Source organism: Aedes albopictus, chromosome 3 (assembly GCF_035046485.1).
Source record: "Aedes albopictus strain Foshan chromosome 3, AalbF5, whole genome shotgun sequence".
In the NCBI taxonomy this organism is placed as follows: Eukaryota; Metazoa; Arthropoda; class Insecta; order Diptera; family Culicidae; genus Aedes; species Aedes albopictus.
The window spans coordinates 246,872,601-246,893,200 of record NC_085138.1 but is presented as its reverse complement, the minus strand read 5'-3'; the positions used below and the strand labels follow the sequence as shown (position 1 = coordinate 246,893,200).

The 20,600-nt window shown below is 39.0% G+C and overlaps 2 protein-coding genes across 4 annotated transcripts in view; one reads left to right on the top strand and one right to left on the bottom strand.

The window, feature by feature from the left end:
• The window catches only part of LOC115264678 (RNA-binding protein lark), a 33,276-nt gene extending 32,264 nt beyond the window's left edge, over window positions 1-1,012 (top strand). For all 3 annotated transcript variants that reach the window (XM_062859931.1, XM_062859932.1, XM_029868654.2), the window contains exon 3: window positions 111-1,012. In XM_062859931.1, coding sequence (XP_062715915.1) covers window positions 111-437 — 327 coding nt within the window. In that variant the 3' untranslated portion in view covers window positions 438-1,012. The remainder of the gene's footprint in view (window positions 1-110) is intronic.
• LOC134291769 (uncharacterized) overlaps window positions 1-20,600 on the bottom strand; it is a 582,206-nt gene that overhangs the window by 27,622 nt on the left and 533,984 nt on the right. The gene's annotated exons all lie outside the window — the stretch shown is intronic.

Sequence of the window (20,600 nt, the reverse complement as noted above, 5' to 3'; positions counted from 1 at the left end):
CTAAAAATCCCTTTACGGTCAAAAATATTTACCGACAGTGATTATGACGAAGCATTATCGGGAGAATTCACGGTATTCAATCACTAATACTCCATTTTTTCACCTCCCAGGATACCTTTGACTATTACGACCGGTACGATGACCCCAGAGATCTGTTCGAGCGGCGGTACGGAATCCGTGGACGCGACTTTCCCCCCCTGAGGAGCCGCGAGCCAATGCCACCGATTCCGCCGTTGATGCGTCGCAGTGCCGTGGAAAGCAGCCGCAGCAGCCAGTACGATTCGATCTTCAGTCGTCGCACGCCGCCACCGCCGAGCCGCAACGGAAGCAGCATCAGTCGTTTCGGAGTCTACGAGGACTTCAGTCGGGACTCGTTCGACGATCGGCGACAGGGCTTGCGGGGACCATCGCCCACCCATCGGTACGCTCCGTACTGAGACGAGACTGCTAGCAATGGGCGATTGCTTCGACCTAATACATACTTTTACGAGACACGCTGAGAAATCTTAACAAAATTGATGTTCGTCACAGATTAGGTATGTAGCACAGTATCGTCTTGAGAGGTAACGGAACCTGTATCTGTAATTTGCTTAATTTTCCCCAAATTTTCTACAATATCTCTTTACGTTAAGGCATCTTAAACATTTTTAATCACGGAAACCACGCAATATTGGGTGACATGAAATCTTTGTTGCAAACAAGAAGTTTATTTGATACTTTGGCACGATAAATGCCCTAAATAAGCTATTTAAAGAAACAGACATAAAGTTAGGTTCTACCAGTCTTAGTGGATTCCACCACAGTTTTAATGTTCTCTCATAATGAAAGAATGTGTTTAATTCAAAATTTGTGTATCCAGACAGTCATTGAAAAAAAAATACAAACAAGTTACTTAGGAAAAAAAACATCAGAACTAAACACAGAAGGTAGGAAATGGTTTCCTAAGATTATTCTCCTATGTATTGGTAAACAATAATAAAAAACGATAATAATTATCGCTATGAAAACGTAATGCCAACAAATACTTACCCTAAATCATCCGAAAATCCCTTATTATTGTCTAGCAACATACGACATCTTCTCATTTTATTTATCAATCTATATAGGGCAAAAGCACTAGACTTCGCCACTGCTCTAGTCTTCGCCCCTTCATACAAATTCCATTCTTTACGTTTGAAGTGGTGAAGATTAGAGCATTCAGTATAGATTTCACTAATTTAGATATCAATCTGCTTAAAAACTAATTTAATTTAAATTTAGACCAAGAATAGTAACATTTGCTCAGACACAATTGGAAATCATATAAGTCGTGGGAAGGAAAGGGTCAAACCAACTAGTGTTAATCAGCCTTCTTTTACAGCCGCAAGAGATCATCCACGATCGAACTAGTTCCCTTAACTCTCACTTCCTCCCTCCATCGGTAGTACATAATAATATTGATAATTGCGAGAATTCAAATATCTTGTCCGCAGGGATGGGAACACTCACTTGCAGAGAGTTACACTCACTTGATGTTTTCTCAGCTCAGAAGCATGCAATGAAGAAATAGTGTATGTGTTGGCGACTACGCGCCAGCGCGCCTCTATGGTATGGATCTCTACAAAAATCCGACGGTTGTACCCCTCGCCGATAGGTACGGTATGGACAGATGGACTGGAATGACAGTGCGGAATTCGCCTATCGAAATCGTGCTAAAGCACTCAAATCCTACATTACTGAATTGAACTTACGGACTAGAGTGTACGGAACGAAAGTACGGCTACGAAAGTGATTCTTAATACTACAGTACATTGCATTGCAATTCAAGAGAACATTAGACTGGTTCAAACACAGACCGGACTCAATACAGAAACGGGACTAAACGTAAGTTTATATTAGCCTATGACCATATGATCACCCTGACATTAACAGTATTGTAACAGAAATTGATATATTTAATGACGACTTGAACTCCTACGCCTTACAGGAAAATAATAATCCCTCCACAAGTAAATCCCAAGAAACGGTGGTTTTATTGCGGGTTATTATTTCGGAAAATATTCCCTGTGTTGGCAATTCCCAACAGTATGGAATGGACGACTTTTGCCTTGTGGTTTTGTCTAAAAGCTTGCCGAATAGAGTAGGTGTCGCACACGCATATCAAAGTCGTGACAGAGCTGTAAAAGCGACTCTCCACGAGGTGAGTGTAATTTACATTCACCTCGTGGAGAGTTGCCTTCACAGCTCCTTCACGACTTCGGTATGCGTGTGCGACCCCTACTCTATTCGGCAAACTTTTAGACAAAACAACAAGGCAAAAGTCGTCCATACATCATTTCGTCGGTTTCCTGCAATAGGGGCACAACTCAAAAAATGTGAATTTTCAGAATAAGCGTTCGAAAATTGGCAATCATGAAGCACCTCCTGCAAATTCACTTATTTCTCTCATCATTTGACAAAAGTAAACAAATTTTGATTGTTGTATCATTGAAAGGGGCTGAAGGACTATCTGTTTCATGAATTTTTGACAACTATTTTTCAACGACTATTGAAAAAGTTGACTGATTTTGAGTTGTGCCCTTACTGCGGAAAATTGGTGAAAATGCCCAAATCTCGCGTTTCACAACGAATTTTGGAACGGGTCTTTGTGAGATGAAATTTTACATAGTTTTTCATCATTTGCCATTAAAATCTCAAAAATGACAAATTTTGAGTTGTGCCCTTATTGCAGGAAACCGACGATTTCTTGATTGCACGCTTCTGAGCTGAGAAAACATCAAGTGAGTGTAACTCTCTGCAAGTGAGTGTTCCCATCCTTGATTGTCCGTCCCATTGTTTCACATAACTAATTAGTGGCTGACCTCTTGGCGAACCTCGTCCGCATCTGCTGTTTCTAGTCTGGAAACTATTAACTACGTCACACTTCACTTTTAAATTCGTTTTTGACAATAACAAGCTGGCTAAGGGCTGTTACAGGTGGCGCGGATTTTGCGTTTTTCGCGGTTTTGACGTAAACTACGTCTAAGGGGAAGGTACGGTACTGTACCACGGCACTGGGTGTAAAATGAAAATCTAAAATTTTGCGACCGTCACGAAAAAATGATAGGTTTTGAGCGCTAATAACTCAGCCGTTTTACGACAGATTTTCAAAATTTTTGCACAGATAGGTCGGAAATTTATCTACGCATTGAATGAACTATTGGTAACTATTGATTTTCAACAGTAAACTATTGAAAATTTGGAAATAGTGAACCCATGTTTTCATTTAATTCAGCCAATCACGTGCGAGCACATTTTTTGGGTTTTGCTGCTTAGTATATAAGTTATTGTCTTCTTCTCATCTTCCATCATTCTTCCGCGACAGAGCGTTCATGATTAACAAAATTTTTAATCATGATTAATCATTGATGATTAAAATTCTAATTTCTATGATTATTGATTATGATTAATGATTAATTTGATTTTTTGGATGATTAAAGATTATGATTAATGATTAAAATGGGTTTTATCTATGATTATTGATTATGATTATTGAATAAAAACGGCTTAATGATTAAAAATCATGATTAATCAATCACAAAAACTGGAAATGATTAAAAGGTTTTTGCTGTTTAAAATATTTTTGAAATTTCAAAAGTAAAAGTTACTTTGTCTGGGAGATTTTTGAAAAAAGAATCACACTTAGCACAGCATTTGAACCAATTCAAGTTGGATCATATATTTTATATGGTGAATCATTTTTGGTAATGAATGATTAATGATTGATTAATTCTTTTTTCTTATGATTATGATTACTGATTAATGATTAAATTGCAAAATCAGTGTGATTAAGATTAATGATTAATGATTAAATAAGAAATTTTAGTGATTATGATTAATGATTTTTGATTAATCTTAATCATTAATCATTAATCATGATTAAATTTATGATTAATCATTAACGCTCTGTTCCGCGACACCTCGAGCGGAGCGCATCGGAGGACTGCTAGCCAGTTTCTCTCCGTTTGCTTCTCCCTTCAGTATGCTTTGGCTAGCCGAGCGTGGTGGTCGTCGGCTGCTGCCCTGCCACCTGCCAGTCGTCGTCGCATCGCCGTGCGCGGTACCAGTGGGGCCACAGTTCACACCGGATCAGCTGCGAAAATTTTCTTCATTCATCGGGCGTCCGGGCAGCGCAAGCCAACATTGGAATTAACAAAATTACACCTGGACGCGCTTGCAGTAATACTGCAAATAAATTAAAATAGCCCTTGTAAGGGTTACGAAAATGTCCCACGGGAGTGAACCGAACAAATTTCTCAGGAGGAAAGCCTCCTTCGTTATGTTTTGCCTAGGCGGGCGCGGTGGTCGTCGGCTGATACTAGTCGTCATGGCAACGCCGTGCGCGGTACCAGTGGGCCCGCCAACCAGTTCGCACCGGATCAGATCTCTGCGAAAACTTTCTTCATTTTGACTTCATCGGGCGTCCGGACAGCACAAGCCAACATCGGCATTAACAAAGTTATGGAACGCGCTTGCAGTAATACTGCAAGTAAATTAAAACAGCCCTTGGGGCTACGAAAATGTCCCACGGTAGTGAACCGAATAATTTACTCAGGAGGAAAGCCCGGGACACATAAGTGTAAAAATTGAACAGCGCTTTGTCGCAACAATGAGACATTCAATTAAAATTTGTTAAAAGTATGCTAGTTGATTGGTAATTGGAAAACATTTTCTTCAATTCAGATGATGAAGAAAATTTCATTTTGATGAAATGTATTACTCAGTGTTGCCATATTTCAATGTTTGTAAGTCTTCGCAAAATTCTTAAATATTCTTTACAATTTCGCCGATAAATTAGCATAATTTATGTAAACTATTTGTTAAACATTATAATTGTGCTGATCGATTTGCAAAAGTTCAATGAGAAAATTATTATTCGAAATCATTTGGTGTACATTGTGCAAACATCTGTACGGTATCACTTATTTTCACCCCTCTTTCATCTAACCAATCACGTGCGAGAGGGGAATTTGAACTTCTTTGTCGTACAGCACAGACGTCTAGTAATATAAGTTAGGCTGTGACCATAGTGGGTAAGGTGAGATGCGATCGGATGCGATAAGTTATGAGATGAGAAGAGGGATGTTTGATAGGCCATAGTGCATGAGGTTTTCAATGAGGGTGCGCATGTTGTTTTCACATCCTTTTTCGCCTATTTCGTGCGCATCAACGACTCGCGTGATTTGATCGATGAAGTCGCTTGTATGTTGAAGCGCTTCTTTGGCTTCTTTGGATGTGGGTAGTGAAATGATCGTTTCATCTATAACAGGGGAAAGATAAAATGCACCCGCTTTTTGTTTTGCGCGGGTCGTTTTTTTTTTGCTATAACTTAGTCAGTTTTGATCCTGTTGCAATAGCAAAAACCGACCAGTTCAAAAAAAATCTGATGTAACTGTACAAGATTGACATTATTGAATTCATTATTTGAAAAAAGAATGTATAATATAATCATATCCGCGTGAGCGATGTCTTTATGTACAGTCAGGTTTTTTTTTACGCGGGGGATATGTACCGCGTAAAAATAAAACTCAGTTCAAAATTCAAAAAACCGCGTAAAAAAAGTCTCACCATTTCTCGACGAATCATGCAAAAATAAGACGATGATTTTTTTTGTATGGAGTTTTCATTTACGCGGCCGCGTAAACGAAAACCGCGTAAAAAAAGACCTGACTGTATACACATATTTTTACTTTCCGAACTGGGCTATCTGAGTGTTTCAATTTAAATCAATATGAGACGGTTTCGGTATTGAAACATTACTTGATTGTGCTGACCTTGGCAAAATCGGCAAGTATGTATTATTTAAGGGTATAGTTTTTTTTATTATAAAATTTTCGGCGATATCTACGGGAAAAGATGTCTCTAATAAGTACACAATATTCATCATAAGGACTGTATCGTTAATTATGAGTACAACTTTGAGGCCCTGTATTAAAAAGACTAAGTCTTATTTTGACAATTGCTGTTTGTTTATGTGTTGCTAGCGTTGTAAACAAAAGATAACCTTCATTAAAAGTTAAAGTTTTTCCTTAAGTGGAGCAACGCGAGTGTTTACGGATGAGAAGCGAAAATCGATTGTGACCAGGTACTGCTATGAAAAATGATTATCGCTAAGAAAATTAGCAAAAGTTGGATGTGTTAGCGTTTTTTTCTGTCCAAAATGCTGTCAAACGATTCGGTATGCATAACACACTGATAAACTCACCCGGACGCGACAGAAAACCAGGTGCGTCCAAGTCAAATTTGGACAGCAAATTTTGCAAAATCTTCAAAAGAAAAAAGGAGATATTCATCATAGATTGCGCAAAAAAGTGTGGAACGACTATTGGTATGGTTCAGCGCGCCAAAGAGCGTAATTCCCTGAAGACTTACCCAAAACAGAAATGTCCAAAAAAACAGTCAAATTCTGGCGGATTATGTGAAAACTCGGGCTCGGAAACTGTACGATGATGTTTTCAGCAAAAATTACATGTGCATAATCATGGATGATGAAACGTATGTCATATTGGACAACAAGGCACTTTCAGGGGCACAGTTTTTCACTGTGAAGCGTGGCACTGATGTTCCGAATTCGGAGAAATCGATTTTTTGTAAAAAAAAAAGTTGGGAAAATGTATTAGTTTGGCAAGCAATTTGTCAAAGTGGTATGAAATCGTCACCTTTCTTCACCGTCCCAAGTATGAACGTCGAAATATACCGGAAGGAATGCCTCCAGAAACCAATTCTGTCACTCATCTGAAAGCACAAAGGTCCTACATTATTTTGATCGGATATGGCATCCTGCCACTATGCGCGTGACACCTTTGACTGGTATGAAGAAAACAATGTCCAATTTGTGGAAAAGGCAATGAACCCTTCAAATTGCCCGCAAATTAGGCACATTAAGAAGTATTTGGCTTTGATGAAAGGGAAACTACGGCAAAAGAATAGAGGAGCAGAGGACGTCATCAAATTCAAGAAAAACTGGGCCAACCCAAGCAAAACTATCGACGGAACGGTTGTCCAAAACCTTATGAAGAACACCAAGAAGAAGGTGCAAAGAGCTGGCAAGATCCACGAGAAATTAAATATAAAATGATACCATGGGCTTTTCTGATAGTCAATAAACAATGTAATTGAATTTAATTTACAAAACAAATTAAACATTTTCAGATACAGCAGTTTTCAGGCGTACTCATAATCAACGATACAGTCCTCATATTAGGTAAAAGAGTATCAATCGAAATTGATGTCACACTATTTTCGTTAAGAGATCTAGTTTTGCCTGACAAAGAAAAAAGCAGAACTTTTCAATCAGCATCCTTTTAGCAATTAGGGTGCCTGTACCAGTTATCGCACTACCTAAGGAAAACTACTTCTACAAAAATAAGAAGAAGACCGACGAATGTCGTCGATATGTCAAATGATAGATTTGTTTTCATACTTTACAGGAAAAATATAAAATGTGAGTCAAACCCACTTTTACTATTTATTACGGCGTGTGCCAATGATAGGAACCCTGTACCAGTTATGGACATACTTTTTAATTTCGGTTCCACTTCGCACTATTTACATACATTCCTTATGGGATTTGCCATAACTGGTACACTATGGCGAAATAGGGTGCAAGGAAGCCGAAATTTTAAGGAAAATGATTTATTTCTATCATAATTTGAGCAAAATGTGAAATTTGAATGAGTGCAATCATCTTTTATGAATGTGATCTATTGTTTACATATTTTTTCTTGATGATTTGCATCATTAAAAGTTGAAAATCAACTATGGCGAATTTGAGGTACTATAGCCATAACTGGTACACTGAGCCTAAGTTGAATACCATGAAACCTTAAACTTTCTGACTTGCACATGAATAACATGCACTGGACAAACGACCATATCAAACATCGATCACTTGATTCAAATCCCGAACAGAGAAAATAAAATGTTTTCTTATACACATATAACCGTAGCAAAAAAACACCCGTAGAAGGCCGGCAGGGTACCCGGGTACCCACGAAATGGAAATGATCATATCTCAGCGATTTTTCCACCGATTTTAAAAGTTTTTGCCTCATTCAACTCAGAAACTCATTATCCATCGAGATCGTATTTGGTTGGACCGGTCCGACCACCATAGGTACCGGAAAATCCGGATTTCCGGATCCATGTTTTTATACAATACAATATACGGGGTTTTCGGTAGGTTAGTAGCAATTTCGGTTCCAAGCATCGTAAAATTGCTTTGGCAAATTGTATCTGACCGGCCTGGAATCATAAAACGTGTTGACTTTGAAACTGTGATTTCGAAACACGCTTCCCGTGGGGCCATGGTTGACCATAACACTTTAAGGTATCCTAGCCTTAACAATGTGGGTTTCAATATGGTATAAGGACATGCTCCCAAAAATATGGATTTTCCAAAAACCACGGTGATTAGATCGGTCTAACCAAATATTTTCCCGATAGATGATGAGTTTTTGAGTTGAATGAGCTAAAAATTTCCAAAATCGATGAAAAGTACCCTGCCGGCCATCCACGTAATAAAAAAATGCTCACTTTAAAAATCGGTCAACCCCATTAATAGATGTATATTCACGAGTTCTAAGATCTAACAGAGTTCCAACATCCTAGTCTCAATAACCATTAAAATATCAAGATTTGAAATTGAAAAAGGTACCCGGGTACCCTGCCGGCCACATAAGTGATAATAAAAAAATTATGCTGTAAAAAACTTAAACGATTTGATGGAATACTATTTTATATGCAATGAAATATGTTATTTTACATAGTGATCGATAGACAATATGATAAATTTTTATTATACGTCCGGTCCATCAAAATGCATGTCATGTGAAAAAGCATTGAGTTATGTTTAAAAACAACAACATATTAACGCATTTTATATTACCTACTAGCATTCCCAACACATTAAATCCGCATTGCTTTACATACACAACGAGCGCAATCATAAAATCCATACCCGACAAGCATTCTCTTGCGTTCTCTTGCGATCACATGCGTCGAAGCAGCTCCATCACATCTCCGCACTCATCGCAACTCATCTACTATGTGCGGTTCATGCGTTCTGCATATAGTTTCCACAGAGTGTGCTTCGACGCTTATCCGATCTCTTATCTCTTTGCATCGCACCTCAGCCACTATGTGCTCAACGTTACTGTCTTCTTCTCATCTTCCATCATTCTTTCGTGATACCTCGAAGGGAACGCATCGGAGGACAGCCTGCTTGTTTCTCCGTTTGCTTTTCCCTTCAGTATGCTTTGGCAAGCCAAGCGCGGTGGTTGTCGGTCGGTGGTTGCGCTCTCGTGTGTGTGTTCGCATCGTTGTCGTGCGCGGTGCTACTGGAGCCACCACCAACCGGTTCACACTGGTGCACGGCAAAACTGACACGACACGGCAGCAGCGAGGGCTTGCTGCCCAACGTTTTGCACAGCATCGTCACGCAAAGCAAACGCTGCCGTTCTGGATTTGATTGTCATAACTACCGGATTTTACCTCATGTACGCAATAATTGAACAATTATTGTTCAGCATATAGATTTAAACAGCCCTTCTAAGGGCTTCGAAAATGTTTTCCACAAGAGAGAACCGAATAATTTTCCAAGGAAGACGCCGGGTCACACAAACTTCTTCTAATCTTTCATCATTCTTTCACACCTCGAGGGGAAGGCATCGGAAGACCGCTAGCCAGTTGCTCCGTTTGCTTCTCCCTTCAGTATGCTTTGGCTAGCCGAGCGTGGTGGTCGTCGGCTGCTGCCACTTGCCAGTCATCGTCGCATCGCCGTGCGCGGTACCAGTGGGGCCGCCACTCCAACCAGTTCGCACCGGATCAGCTCTGCGAAAATTTTCTTCATTCTGGCTTCATCGGGCGTCCGGGCAGCACAAGCCAACATCGGAATTAACAAAGTTATTGAATGCGCTTGCAGTAATATTGCAAGTAAATTTAAACAGCCCTTGTAAGGGCTACGAAAATGTCCCACAGGAGTGAAAGAATAATTTTCTTAGGAGGAAAGCCCCGGACACAAGTGTCAATAACTACAAGAGCTGTGTGAAAATTGAATAGCGCTCCGTCGCAACCATGAGACATTCAATTCAAATTTGTTAAAAGTATGCTAGTTGATTGGCAATTTGGAAAACATTTTCTTCTTCTCAGATGATGAAGAAAATTTCATTTTGATGAAATGTATTATTCAGTGTTTCCATATTTCATTGTGTGTCAGTCTTCGCAAAATTAGTAAATATTTACAATTTTGCCGAAAAATTTGCATGATTTATTGAAATTATTTGTTAAACATTATAATTATGCTGAATCATACCTATCGATCTGCAAATGCTCAATGAGGTAATTATTCGAAAGCATTTGGTGTGCATTGAGAAAGTGTCAAAACCACCGAGAATTTAAAATCAACTACATCAAAAGCACGGCGCGGATATTTAACCTTGTTTTGGCGCATGAGAGCTCAATTTTCTGTAAAATTGGTTCGAACTGAGGTAATGGAAGTAATAAAAAGTTTTTCAATATTTGCAGAGATCAAACTGAATTACAAGAAATCGGGTTATATAAGATTTAATAACTGTTTGTTGGGACCGCAGCTAATCGCGGAAAAAAATGAGGTTAAAATTTTAGGCGTAGTTTTCGGAGTAAATTATAGAAAAGTAATCGATAACAACTACAGCAAAGTTGTTCAAAGTATAATTGCGGCAACTCGCACACACATGTCCCGAAGACTGAACCTGTTTGAGAAAATTATTGTTTTAAATACATATTTGCTTTCAAAGTTGTGGTATATTGCACAAGTTATACCACCTAGTAATGTACACCTTGCACAAATTAGGAAAACAACCGGTCATTTTTTGTGGGGAAATCATAGGATTTTTAAAATTGAAAGATCCCAACTGTACCTTCATCTACTAAAGGGAGGTTTGAATCTTATAGATCCGGAAACGCAATGCAAATCTCTCTTCGTCAGAGGCTTGCTTTTTAAGAATAATACAGTTTACAATCACTATTTGATGTCAACCGATAATTTAAAGGGATTAAGCTTAAATACCCAAAGATTCATCCAAAAGGCGAAAGAGATAAAAAATCAACCACATTTAGTTACTAACAAACAAATGTATGACTACATGATTGACAAATTAAACATAGAGGTAAAAGTTGAAAAAAAGTATCCGCAGATACAATGGGAACAGGTTTGGGAGAATATTAATCAAAACTTTTTAACATTGTCCTCGAGATCCACACTGTATGAAATTTTCAATGATATAATTCCTAACAAAATTAAACTATTTAACAATATTTCGAACACTGAAAACTACTTATGTGATGTTTGTGGGAAACCAGACAATAATATCGTATCATTAACTGTACTAAAACGAAAATAATTTGGAAATGGGTAACAGAAATCGTTAAAAAAAGATTCAGAATTCAAGTCGAATCTCCCCACTTGATATTGTACTACGGAATAGCAAAAAACAATTGTAAAATGAAGGCAGCGCTATGGCTGGTATGTGAGGCAATAGCTTATAATGTTAAAAATCATAAAAACCCAAGTTTGTTCATTTTCCAAAAAGAGATAAGAGATTACAGATGGAATAATTACTCATTGTACAAAAAACACTTTAAAAAATATCTTAACATCTGTTGATAATGCAACAGAATTTGTTTAATGATTAGTTTTAAGTTTTAAGAAAAAAAAAAATGCTTTTGTAATGATTGTTTGAATAAAAGTTAAATAAAGGAAAAAAAAAAAAAAAAAAAACAGTTCTTTAGAGGGTCAACAATTTTCTGAAAGAGGTTAGAGTGAATTTTCATAGAAAGTTGCTACCGCCAAGAATTTGAAACCAAGTACATCAAAAGCACTCTGTGGAAATCAAACCGCATCTTGTCGCAGAAAAGGCAACATTTCTCTAGTGCGCCGAACTATTCCATTTCTTTTCATCATAACAAGTGTTTGAAAATTGAGACTATCAAACCAATTATTCTTACAAAGCCTATCATCGTCGCTGTTCTGACATTTGCTACCAGAACAACGAAATTATTGAACATACGTGCAATATTTTGAACAAATTCTGGTTCAAACAGTTCTTTTGAGGGCTTCATCAGTAGTTTTCAGAAAGAGTAAACAGCACTAACGGCAGATTTTCTGACAAAGTGACGCTGGTCACATAAGTGCAGGGCTGGTAGCAAGTCACTTTTTAGTGACTAAGTCACTTTTTTTGGGTCGGTCACTAAAAAGTCTCTTTTTTCAAGGTCAGGTCACTAAAGTCACTATTTTCACCTAAAAAGTCACTTTTTTCAACTTTTTTGGGAAATTGATAAAATACGGATTGAAAAATATTCAAAAATGTTAAACCATCAAATGATGCCACATTAAACATGTATATTTTTCCCTATACAAACCGTTGCATACAAAAAAAATCGCTTCGCAACTACTTTTATGTCTTTCTTTAGGATCCATGGGAGACATTGAAAGAAAATTGGCTACTTGCTCCTGTCCTGCAATTTCAACCAAGTTGTCGGCGATGATTGAAATATTCCAATATAAAATAACCATATTAGCCATTAAATAGCTTTGAGGAAACATTTGGTTGTCATGGCCGCTTTTCTCGGTCGATCAATCTAAATCTGGTATAAGATTTCTTAGGGAAGCGTGTTTTTACGAATTGGAATCCATTTTGTAAACTGGAACAGCCATCTTCATATACAGATAAACGCCCAAAAGTAAGCAATGCCCTTGTAATTTCATAGTGTTGGAACTGTTGTGTTAAAATTGTTTATTTAAATGTTTACAACACCTCAAATAATGAGAGCGAACCATGCACGGCCTTGAATAATTTTTCAAGACCATTACAGCGCTTTGCGGACCTCTAAATTCCTTCGCGGACATTATTACATTACGTACATTACGGTCCTTCACAGACCTGCACAAGCACTGGTTGTTTTGTGGACTGGACACAAAGGCTTATATTCCATGGAGATCTTGTAAGATCTGTATCATGTATACAGTTCAATATAATACTCCATTTACTTGTTAGAAGGGTCATTGGTCTGGGGTGTATAGAAGAGTCATTCGGATCTACAACTGCACCTAAATTTCATGGAGTTTTGGGACGACCTAGATCATATGCAGAACTAAAAGTAGTACAACTGTTATAGGAATCTTCAAAACATATGCCTTAAAACACAACATCAATGGAATCCAATCACTGTACGTGTGTATCGAAACAACTTTTATATATATTGGAGGACTGAGTTCCAAAAAGTTTGGAGAGTTTTATAAACTAACGCAAACATATTTTGTATGGGGCCGCCCCATGGTGCGTCGGTGAGAATGCAGGCCTAATAGCATGTCGCTATTTAGTGGCTTGGTCATTATTTTAAGTCCCAAAAAACAACTTCTCCCTGAATGCCTGTAACTACATATTATGAAAATTTAACCAGAAACTATGAGACAATTCAAATAAATTAGTAAATATGGGACATTTTGAAGAAATTAAGAGTTCTATTACATTTTCATAGGCTATTCAAAAAAAACCCTTGTTTTCTTCTTGTAATTCTTCTGAAAATTTCCAAGAGGGTACGTAGAGAAATATTTCAAGTATTTCATCAAATTTACGTAATTACTTTCTGTTATTATTTTTTTTTGTTTTGAGAGAATTTTTGCAATAATATTCAAGAAATCATATTTGAAAATTTCTTATTCAAATTCATTTGCACATTTTTAAGCATTTGTCTATCTAAGTTTCCAACAAGGTGAAATTCATGACAGAAAACATCCAACAAGTTCTCCAACATTTTCTTAATTTATTTATTTTTTCTTGACAGAATTTTCATGCCATGCTCATCTAGTTCTGCTCAATATATTCTATAAAATTGTAGATACATGCAGCTTTGTACAATTTAAGGAATGGAAAATGAAAGTTTTTCTTGAACATTTTTATTATGCGATACTCCAGAGATTTCTGAATCAAATTCGTTCTACAATGTTTCCTCACTAAGCATATGTTTGTGTCAAAAGTCACTATTTAGCCACTTCTTTGCTATCTGAAAGTCACTATTTGGTCACTATTTCAAAGATTTTGGTCACTAAAATAACTATTTTGACCATCAGTTCTTGCTACCAGCCCTGTAAGTGTCCAAACCGCCGAATTTTGAAATCTACTCCTAAACTAAATGCAACAGCTTATCTAATCACCTGGCCATGTCACCGAATCTGGCGAGTACGCTTCCTTCTTGCATGTACAGTGTACCGTTATAAAGGAATTTCTTCAGGCTTTGCTTATGTTTTAAACTTTGTTATAAATATTTCCAACACAAATCCACCAGAATCTTGCAGAATTTACCTTGTTAAAATTAACGATTTTCAAAACTATTAGCCACTACAAATCGTAATATTGATCCAAAGAAATTGCATAGTAGTCAATTGTCGTTCATAACAAACTGCTTTACGTAGTTTACGTCATGCGGTTGTGTCTTGTACACACCCCTCTGATTTTTGCGTTTCGCGCGGATTTGGCGCGTTTTTGCTAATTTCGGCGCGGTTTTTGCGGAAATGGTTTTCAAATGCACTTACATAAAAAATGTAGACATGTAGCTCAACACAATCAGAATAAATAAAGTACATTTCCATATTGGAGTTATGAATTTTGTGATTGAGTAAAAATGATGTTACTAGTCGCTAGCTTGGAGTGCTAAATAAGTTGCACTGCATTAAACGCTCAATTTTTGAAAACAGAGAAGTTCCTCTTCTGAATTTCGTAGTCAACCTCTTGAAGTAATTTCTGTATCTTGTCACCAAAGTCATACCGGTACTAGCTATGTACAGTAGCGCCACGTGGTGGTGAAATTCGGAACTATGCTCCTCATGGCCTAGAAATATTCGTTGTCCTGAACAACTTTGTCGAAGATCGCATCTTCTTATCCGGCTTAAATCTCGTGCTATATCCCACCAAAAACGTACCGGAAGTAACAACGTACACTAGCGCCACGTGGTGGTGAAATTTTAAACTATGCTCTTCATGACCTGGAAGTAATCGTAGTCCTGAACAACTTTGCCGAAGATCGCATCTTCCTATCTGGCTTCAACCTCGTGCTATATCCCTCCAAAGTCGTACCGGAAGTAGCCACGTACACTAGCGCCACGTGGTGGTGAAATTCCGAACTATGCGCTTCATGAACTGGAAGTTCTCGTAGTCCTGAACAACTTTGCCGAAGATCGCACCTCCCTATCTGGCATCAATCTCGTGCTATATCCCACCAAAGTCGTACCAGAAGTCACAACGTACGCTAGCGCCACGTGGTGGTGAAATTTTGAACTATGCTTTTCATGACCTGGAAGTACTCGTAGTCATGAACAACTTTGCCGAAGATCGCATCTTCGTATCTGGCTTCAATCTCATGGTATATCCCACCAAGGTCGTAGCGGAAGTCACTATGTACACTAGCGCCACGTGGTGGTGAAATTTTGAACTATGCTTTTCATGACCTGGAAGTACTCGTAGTCCTGAACAACTTTGCCGAAGATCGCATCCAGGGATTGGCGGCATGCACCGTGCGGTGCGAAAAAAGCGTGTGCTTCACACAATCGCAAGTGCTCGTCTCCCGTTTTGGCGAGAGACAAGAGACGTATGAGTGAGAGCTTTCGTAATTGTGCGAGAGACAATCGCAGCACTAGCTCTACGGCGCAGGGAGTAATGCACGGTGCTTGGGACTGCGCTTGTCTCCAAACAGAAAAAATCAATTAATAAATTAATTGAAGAGTTTGTGTTTTCGGCAAAGTTGTTAAGCTTGTCAAGGGTTGACAAGTGATGGGTAGTTTGATTCGAAATTTTTGCAATCATGCGTAGTATCAAGCCAAGTGCAAAGTACGGAGACAAGCACCGAGAGAGTGCAGCGTGAGAGACAGGAGAGCTCCAGCGTGCGGCAAAGCAAGCGAGCAACACACAACCGATTGCGCGTACTCGTCTCCTTCTAGTTTGTTGTGCTGTCTCGTAGCAGAGTGTGCAGCACGCAAAGAGTTTTGAGTCGCACCCTATCCCTGATCGCATCTTCCTATCTGGCTTCAATCTCGTGCTATATCCCACCAAAGTCGTACCGGAAGTCACTATGTACACTAGCGCCACGTGGTGGTGAAATTCCGAACTATGCTCTTGATGACCTGGAAGTACTCGTAGTCCCGAACAGGTTTACCGAAGATCGCATCTTCCTATCTGGCTTCAATCTCGTGCTATATCCCACAAAGGTCGTACCGGAAGTCACTATGTACACTAGCGCCACGTGGTGGTGAAATTTTGAACTATGCTCATCATGACCTGGAAGTACTCGTAGTCCTGAACAACTTTGCCGAAAATCGCACCTCCCTATCTGGCTTCAATCTCGTGCTATACCCCACCAAAGTCGTACCGGAAGTCACAAAGTACGCTAGCGCCACGTGGTGGTGAAATTTTGAACTATGCTCTTCATGACCTGGAAGTACTCGTAGTCCTGAACAACTTTGCCGAAGATCGCATCTTCCTATCTGGCTTTAATCTCATGCTATATCCCACCAAAGTCGTACCGGAAGTCACTATGTACACTAGCGCCACGTGGTGGTGAAATTTTGAACTGTGCTCTTAATGACCTGGAAGTACTCGTAGTCCTGAACAACTTTGCCGAAGATCGCATCTTTCTATCTGGCTCCAATCTCGTGCTATATCCCTCCAAAGTTATACCGGAAGTAGCCACGTACACTAGCGCCACGTGGTGGTGAAATTCCGAACTATGCGCTTTATGAGCTGGAAGTACTCGTAGCCCTGAACAACTTTGCCGAAGATCGCATCTTCCTATCTGGCTTCAATCCCGTGCTATATCCCACCAAAGTCGTACCGGAAGTCACTATGTACACTAGCGCCACGTGGTGGTGAAATTCCGAACTATGCTTTTGATGACGTGGAAGTACTTGTAGTCCTGAACAACTTTGCCGAAGATCGCATCTTCCTATCTGGCTTCAACCTCGTGGTATATCCCTCCAAAGTTATACCGGAAGTAGCCACGTACACTAGCGCCACGTGGTGGTGAAATTCCGAACTATGCGCATCATGAACTGGAAGTACTCGTAGTCCTGAACAACTTTGCCGAAGATCGCATCTTCCTATCTGGCTTCAATCTCGTGCTATATCCCACCAAAGTCGTACCAGAAGTCACTATGTACACTAGCGCCACGTGGTGGTGAAATTCCGAACTATGCTTTTGATGACGTGGAAGTACTTGTAGTCCTGAACAACTTTGCCGAAGATCGCATCTTCCTATCTGGCTTCAATCTCGTGCTATATCCCACCAAGGTCTTACCGGAAGTCACTATGTACACTAGCGCCACGTGGTGGGGAAATTCGGAACTATGAAATCCATCACCAGGAAGTAGTTGTTGTTCTGAACAACTTTGCCGAAGACAGAATGTTGCTATCTTGTCGAGGTTCCGAAAGAACTCGCTACAAAGACATGGTACTCACAACCAATCCGGGAACAAAACGGAACCGGAAGAAGTTTAAAAATGTGGAACTAATGTTTTCGCCTGGTTCTCACCGGAAGCTGCATGAAATTCCAATCGGCTTTCACTGCACCTCTCTAGGATAGTGTAGGATTCCGTTAACGCAAAAAGATTGAAATATGGTTCACTAACTGCTGAGATATGGATGTGCAAAAATATTAGTTCCACGTTTTTTTGCCTGTCGGTACTTTTCGTTACAAAAACCCTGTTGGTATAAGCAGTGTTAATAAAGGGTTTCTTGGTAGAATTGTGGAGGATTTTTTTTACATGAAAACATGAAGCTCTTGGAATCCTATGCAGGACATATGTACTTGCTGAAATCTTTACTGAATTTCCAACGTCGTGGTATGGGTAGAAACTATTATCTTAAATTTTAAATGAAATTAATACTTCTCTACATACCTTTTGCTTAAAGGTGAGAACATTTGCCTGACATTTTTTATGAAATGTTTCTAATAAATATCACCCTTAGATTTTATTCCTTTTGAAATTGGTGATTTATTTAATCAATGGATTACGCTAAATTCAATTACTCAATTTGTATCTTCACAAAAAATCTGAAAATTTTCTTGCAGTTCTCTCGAACGATCTTCTGAGACTTACTACAGATTTTATAGCAGGATTTCTACAAGAATATTGGTTATAATTATTTTAAAAAAAATATCAATTTTTGGAACTGCTTCAGGGAACAGGAAATCCCATTCTCGTAAAATAGTAGTCACTCTGATTGGCCAGCAATCTAAGAACTATTTATTCGAAACTTTTTATTCCAATTTTAAAAAACTTACCTGTTTGTAACATTTCTTGGTTGATGTGGAAGTTGCATAGATTAATAATAGTTAAAATCGGTTTTAACATTAGAAATGAGGCATCGTACACAAATTACGTAACGCTATAGGGGGAGGGGGGGAGTCTAGCATAGCGTTACGAGCCATACAAAATATTTTTGGTTTTCATACAAAAAGCGTTACAAGGGGGAGGGGGGGAGTCTGAAATCGCTGATTTTAGCGTTACGTAATTTGTGTACCATGCCTGATCTTCATCAGGAGTGCAACAAAAACATGCTCGAAAAATTGAAAAATTCAGGCTTTTTATGAGCTTGAGTCATCAAAATCATATGTTTTTGTACTGGCGCGGATTTTATGACCTCGGCGCGGATTTCAAATGGCTTGGCGCGGATTTTGCGGTTTCCAAATCGACAGTTTTGTAACAGCCCTAAGCGTTTTAGTAAAACGCTTAGCTTAGTTCTATTAGGGAGCATCCATTAAGTACGTCACGCTAAAACTGGGAATTTTTGACCCCCCCCCCCTTTCCTACGGGTTTTTCATATACTTTAATACATTGCTTGCCACACTTTCACAAACCCCCCTCCCCCCCTAGGACCGTGGCGTACTTAATGGATGGCCCCTTAGTTCAAGTACTACTGGGTAGTTTTCGCTGATTTTGGTCAAATGGTGGCTCACTTAAGCCGTTATAACTTGAAAGTTTCTCCAACAACCACCTCAAAACGAATTGATGTTGAAAAGAGGAAAGATAGAGCTACTATTTACAATATTGCGGCGCTCATAATAAATCCACATTGGGCGGCGGCGATATGCCCGCGAGGAGATGCCCGCGATACAGACGCAATGTCAAAATCGAATAGATACTGTCACCCACCCAGCAGCATCGCAGCAGCCTTCAGGCCGTTCATATCAAAACAAAAGTTAACACAATGGCAACTCAGGTGGCCAGAAATCGTAATAATATTTATCGCGACATTGATTCACTATACGCATACGCATCACCTCGTCGGATTTGTGTTTAATAATCGGGATGTTATTTAGTGATGCTGCAGGGGGATGCGGCTTCATCTTTTCCATTTCCACATTGCGTCTGTATCGCGTGCATCTCCTCGCGGCTATATCGCCGCAGCCTCATGTGGATTTGATATAAGCGCCGCATGCAGGTTTTCTGACCATCAGGTCGCTCATAGTGGTGCGGTCATATTTTTGCAACTTGATGGAAAAGAAGAAGACACACGCGTTTCGCGGATTTATCTTGCAAGGCACAATAATAAAAAGTTGGGTCGGCCATATTGATTTTGGCCGCCATCTTGGATTTTTATACCAAAACATTGTTTTCACCAATCACCGATTTTCAAAATTTTTGCATCAATTGAAAGCTGGGACATTTATACATAACTTATCAAAAAATTAGAGATGTCTTTTTCTTCTTTTAAAAGTTATCTGCAGTTTTGTAAATTAAGCCACGTTTTCTCCTTACATTTCCATACGCACCAGCAACGACATGCAACAGCATCCGAGTTTACGCCTGCATGTATACACAAAGGCGCCTGTCGCAAAATTTGTCCAAATCGGAGGTTCGCTTCCGTTTTTGACTGTTTCTCAATGATGCGGGCATTGTTTTTTATAACTGTTTTAGTGTTTTGAAAAGCTTAAACTTTCAGCTTTCCATTAGTGAGTTCAGAATTTAAATTCGTGTTCGTAAACACTGCGAAATAACGCTGCATTTATGTAAACGCCCGGATCCTGGCCCAGTGCGCAAAAGTGGCATGATCTACAAAACGGCAGATAACTTTTGAAAGAAGAAAAAGACATCTCTAATTTTTTGATATGTTATGTATAAATGTCCCAGCTTTCAATTAAGGTTGAAGGATTCGTCATTGATATCGTAATCCAAAAGCAGTTTTCTCGTTCAAAGCTGAAAATTCCGCAGTGAAAATGTATTCACTGTATTGGCTTCTTAAGCGGTGTTGAGATAATTCCATATTCGAAATCAGCATGCCAAACTGAGCCGAAATCCAAATTTTCATGAATTTTGGTGCCCGGGAACCTATTTAAAAATCAATTTGAAGTTTGTATGGGAGCGATTTGTCGGAACACCCCTCGTCGCATTTTGTACTGGGCGAAGCTGTCAAGCAGTTGCTCAGCTGTCAAAAGGTGATTTCAAAAAATCTCTTTGAAATTGATTTTAGGCACCAAAATAAAGTTCTAAAAATCTGAAAAAAATCATTGTGGCTCAGAAAAAGATGCTCTTTCGTATGAAATCGAAAAAA